This window comes from Beta vulgaris (assembly GCF_026745355.1).
Source record: "Beta vulgaris subsp. vulgaris genome assembly, organelle: plastid:chloroplast".
Lineage (NCBI taxonomy): Eukaryota > Viridiplantae > Streptophyta > Magnoliopsida > Caryophyllales > Amaranthaceae > Beta > Beta vulgaris.
In genome coordinates, this window is record NC_059012.1 from 42,501 (window position 1) to 47,500 (window position 5,000).

A 5,000-nucleotide genomic window follows, 5' to 3' on the forward strand; every position below is an offset into this window, starting at 1 on the left:
TCTATTAATATGAAGTTTCTTTCTTTGCTACAGCTCAAAGAAATCATCGTTTTGGACGATGCATTTGTAGCGAGCCTTTTTTTTAGTATTTACTAGAAAATTTTGTCTTCCTTTTTCTTTCTATAGTGGAGATAGCCGCACGTAATGACAGATCACTGCCATATTATTAAAAGCTTGTGGTAAGAATGGGTTTCGCTCTAGTGCCCTAAAATAATATTCTAAAGCTTTTGTATGTTCTCCATTACTTGTGTGAATAAGGCCTATATTATAGAGTATATAACTTCGATCGTAGGGATCGATTTCTAGTCGCATAGCTTCATAATAATTCTGTAAAGCTTCCGCATAATTTCCTTCGGATTGAGCTGACATCCGTTACGGTCGTTATTCGATTAAAAGAATCTCCGTTCCAGAACCGTACATGAAATTTTCACCTCATACGGCTCCTCCCTTAAATATACATAATGAGAATTAAAAATACATGGAATAATCAAAAAGGATTAAAACATTCTCATTATGAACTGAGCGGGGCTAGTGTTTTTACAAAAAATTTCTAGCCAACCTTCTTGCGCAAGATATTTTACTAGAATCAAGTGTCTTGATACTAAATAAAAAGGATAACTCCAACAATTCCTTTGTCCTCAACGCCTCCTAATTTCCAGGAAATAGTCACTTCAACAGTCTTCGATGGTTATACGGGTATCCAAAGTACGAACGAGATGGATGTTTGTTGTCCCAACCATTCTTGTTAGTCCCAATCCAGGTAAGAAAAGAAAGGGAATAGGTAAGTAATTTTTAACAAAGTTTTCGTGTTGTCGATTGCTAGGTGTAGTGCTTCTTCCCCTATGCCGCCTATTGGTACTATATTACTAGGAAGTAGGATTGACCTGTAATACAAAACACAAAGGTGTAACCTTTCGCTCAATACTAAAATCGATAACTGAAGCATAGTATCCGAGGTTGCATCAATCGGGGATACACGACAGAAGGAATTGTTCTATTTCTAAACTTCACCTTCAACAAGCGTAGGTTTATTTATATAATATGTAATATGGAAATGGAATAAGAATATTTTTTCTTTCTATCCCGAATCGTGTGCCTTTCTCATAAAACTAGGAGCAGTAAAAGGAAACTAAATAATAAAAAAATCAAATCACACCATCTCTGTAATAAGTAAATGCCTCTTTTTCTCCTGAAGTTGTCGGAATTATTCGTAATAAGATATTGGCCACAATTGAAAAGGTCTTATCAATAAAATTTCCATTTATCCGCGATCTAGGCATAGGTATCAATCCATTCTAAAATTCTTCTCATTACCCCTTGTGGGAAAACGATTACACAAACAAAGGATTTGTACAGTACGAAATAACATAAAAACAGATTCATTTACAAACCAAAAAATTACAATAAAGAGCCAAATTTTCTACTACTACTTATACTGCTATTTATCCCAATTATTGCAAATACCCAAACAAATTGCTCCTTTTTAAGAATCAATAAGAAATAGTGGAATCCCATTCGAATTCATACAAATGAAATGTAGTAGTATAGGAGCTATTCCGATTTCATCGAAGCGTAAGAATCAAGGAATTTTTGATCTAAAAAGAAAAGGGAAAAAGAATCGAATAATCATTTATCGAAATATCAAATTAATGGATAGGAACATTATCTTTCCAAATATGAATCAATATATATTTTATCCTTTCACAAGGAAAAACTTTGTTTTTAATTAAATCCTACGAGTAAATCTTTAAAAAAAAAAAGATTCTATTACTATTAGTTATAGTATTGGTGGGTTGGTCCTAGTCGTACCTATCCAAACAAAAATGGAATAGTAATAGAAATATGAACTAGAGTAATGGCTCGCTATTTCTTCGGTTTCTGAGTCATAATCGTTGTGTAGGAGAGATGGCCGAGTGGTTCAAGGCGTAGCATTGGAACTGCTATGTAGGCTTTTGTTTACCGAGGGTTCGAATCCCTCTCTTTCCGTACTTTCACCTAATTTAATTCGCCAACATTCCTAACTGTAACAAATCAAACAACATAAAATCCTATTATTAGAACATAAGAGTTGGATCCTTCTTTTATTTTGATATATATTTATTCTATTTCGAATTGCCGCGGTACATAAAATACTGGAACGAATGGACAAGGAGTGAAAATCTTTCTGCCAATCTAGGATACATGATATAGGATAAAATCTGGATCAAACCTCTGACTTTAAACCTTAAGTCATTTGACTTTGGCGAAAGAAAGGGACCCAATTGTCCGAACTCTTTGCTTTGTATTTTATTTAGGGCTAAGTCTGACGAGAATAATATTCTACCACTAGCAATTCATTTATTTTCAAACCGACCCACTTACTATCTATTATTTGATTGACTAACCCTTTATATGGGAATGGGTTAAGAGTCAAATGTTTGGGCAATTCCTCACGGGTGGATGAATCAAGAGAATTTTGAATTAGAGATCGGGATTTTTGTTCATCCTTCGCCATAATAGTATCTTGGGATTTGCAACGATAACTTGGTATATCTACTATACGGCCGTTAACTAAAATATGTCTATGGTTAACTAATTGGCGGGCTCCAGGAATAGTCGGAGCCATACCCAATCGAAAAAGGATGTTATCCAAACGCATTTCAAGTAATTGTAGTAAAACCTGACCGGTTGACCCTTTGGCTTTTCTGGCGATACGAACGTATTTAAGTAATTGGCGTTCTGTAATACCATAATGAAAACGCAATTTTTGTTTTTCTTCTAGACGAATACGATATTGAGATCTTTTCCCGGAACGCGATTGGTTTCTAAGATCACTTCCCGCTCTAGGCCTTTTATTGGTTAGTCCAGGTAAAGCCCCTAAACGGCGTATTTTTTTGAAACGAGGCCCTCGGTAACGCGACATAAAGACTCCTTTCTTTATTTATTTTATTTCTATTTATATATATATATATTCCATATTTACAAAAAAACCTAAATTAAAACTGAACTAAATGATAAATGAAACGAAATCCCCTAAAGTATTGTATTCCAATGAATAAGAAAATGAATTGTATATCCATCATATACGAACCTTTTTATATATTATATATTTGTATTAAAATATGCTAAGTAAAATAAAAGAAAGAGTTTTTTCCTGATTTGTTCTGCTGAGATTGAACCCTTTTCCTTTTATTCCTAGTTGTAAGTTTCTACGACATAATAGATCGTTTTCAAGAAGGGAAAGGCACCCTTGTTCTTTTCTTTGTTCTTCGATTGCAAAAAAAAATATATATAATAAATAAAAAAAGATTGAACAAAGAAAAATGGAGAAAAGCCGGCTATCGGAATCGAACCGATGACCATCGCATTACAAATGCGATGCTCTAACCTCTGAGCTAAGCGGGCTCCCAGAAATTGTACATGCACTGGAATTTAATGAACTATATTTTAGTTTAGGCTTATTCATTTTTATCCTTGTATGATATAAATTTCTAATAAATAGAAATATTGAATTTAGTTTATTTCTTTCTATGTATATTCTATTTTGCGCCTAGAACAATTAGATTCTATTTAAATTCGATTTATAAATTATAGCAAATTCTATTTCTCTTTTTAGTAGAGCTATGAATTTTCAAATTCATTTCAAATCGAAATTCAAAACAAATTTCATTATGACAATTTTTTTTAAGATATTTTTTAGAGTTAATAGTTATAAGGATCTGCTTTAAGAAAACCGAAAATAAAAGTAAAATTAAAGAAAAAATTTAGAATCGATGAACTCCGGATCATAATAACATAATAAGATATTCTTGGGCTTTCATTCATAGACTATGATGAAAAACAAAGAATCGATCCTTTGAGTATTCAAAATTGCATGGGAAAAAAATGGGGAGGAGGATATATATGGTATATATCCATCTATATTGAATTGGAGCTACAGAAATGATAGAATCATTTCTGATTAGACCAAAGCAAATGAAGATATAGACTTCCGATAGAGATGAAAGAAGATATACAAAAAATGAAATAGGAGGAAACATTTGATAGTAATCCATATCAAATCTAATGAATTCGATGGTTCCGGCAGAAATGAAAGAATAACGGGGAAGGACATCACACTAAGATCCTAATCTTAAAACAAAACACAAAAGGGGATATGGCGAAATCGGTAGACGCTACGGACTTAATTGGCTTGAGCCTTAGTATGGAGACCTACTAAGTGAAAACTTTCAAATTCAGAGAAACCCTGGAATTAATAAAAATGGGCAATCCTGAGCCAACTCCTTTTTTCAAAAGAAAAAAAATAAGGATTCCGAAAACAAGAATAAAAAAAAAGGATAGGTGCAGAGACTCAAAGGAAGCTGTTCTAACAAATGGGGTTGACTGTACTGTGTTGTTCTAAGAATTCTTCCGTCGAACCTCCAATCCAAAATGGGTGAAGAATATACTATATCAAATGATTAATGACACTTCGAATCTATTCTGTATTTTTTTTTCTAAATTTTTAGATATTTCTATATTATAGAATATGAAATTCTCTCTAAATTCAAATTTAGAATATGAAATGACAAATATATATTATATGAATAGGAAAAAATGGAAGAATTCTTGTGAATCGATTTCAAGTTGAAAAAAGAATCAAATATTCACTCCATAGTCTGATAGATCGTTGGAAGAACTGATTAATCGGACGAGAATAAAGATAGAGTCCCATTTTACATGTCAATACTGACAACAATGAAATTTATAGTAAGAGGAAAATCCGTCGACTTTAAAAATCGTGAGGGTTCAAGTCCCTCTATCCCCAAAAGCTTTTTACTCTCTAACTAGTTATCTTTTTTTTCATTAACGGTTTGAACGCGGTTATACCCCTCATTTTTTTCTTTTCAAAATGGATCTGAACGAAAATGTTTTTCTCTTATCTCAAGTAAACGTACAAATGAATATCTTTGAGCAAGGAGTCCTCAATTGAGTGATTCACAATTCATATCATATTATTACTCGTACTAAAATTATAGAAA

General features: G+C 32.6%; 2 protein-coding genes, 2 pseudogenes and 3 further genes, besides 4 other annotated features; all 7 read right to left on the reverse strand. All coding sequences in view use genetic code 11, as the record gives it.

The window, feature by feature from the left end:
- Nucleotides 1-1,263, reverse strand: part of ycf3 — a 2,024-nt gene extending 761 nt beyond the window's left edge.
- On the reverse strand, nt 121-391 carry ycf3.
- Nucleotides 121-391: a sequence feature (HMMER_hit_ycf3,_position_125_-_355,_E-Value_1.7e-66, _score_226.5;~ID:misc_feature-hmmer_ycf3_1;~source:HMMER).
- On the reverse strand, nt 144-371 carry ycf3 (annotated as a pseudogene; the record flags this gene model as incomplete).
- Nucleotides 144-371: a sequence feature (ID:cds-blatx_ycf3_1;~source:blatX).
- ycf3 lies at nt 1,132-1,280 on the reverse strand.
- Nucleotides 1,132-1,280: a sequence feature (HMMER_hit_ycf3,_position_1_-_129,_E-Value_3.8e-30,_score_106.8;~ID:misc_feature-hmmer_ycf3_3;~source:HMMER).
- Nucleotides 1,157-1,263, reverse strand: ycf3 (hypothetical protein; the record flags this gene model as incomplete). Its single annotated transcript has 1 exon — nt 1,157-1,263. A coding segment is annotated over one exon (107 nt), but the record flags the coding sequence as incomplete, so codon positions are not given.
- Nucleotides 1,281-2,296: 1,016 nt separating the features above from the next.
- rps4 lies at nt 2,297-2,902 on the reverse strand. The gene has a single exon. A coding segment is annotated over exon 1 (606 nt), but the record flags the coding sequence as incomplete, so codon positions are not given.
- rps4 lies at nt 2,297-2,902 on the reverse strand (annotated as a pseudogene; the record flags this gene model as incomplete).
- Nucleotides 2,297-2,902: a sequence feature (HMMER_hit_rps4,_position_1_-_605,_E-Value_4.2e-174,_score_581.5;~ID:misc_feature-hmmer_rps4_1;~source:HMMER).
- Nucleotides 2,903-5,000: the final 2,098 nt, after the last annotated feature.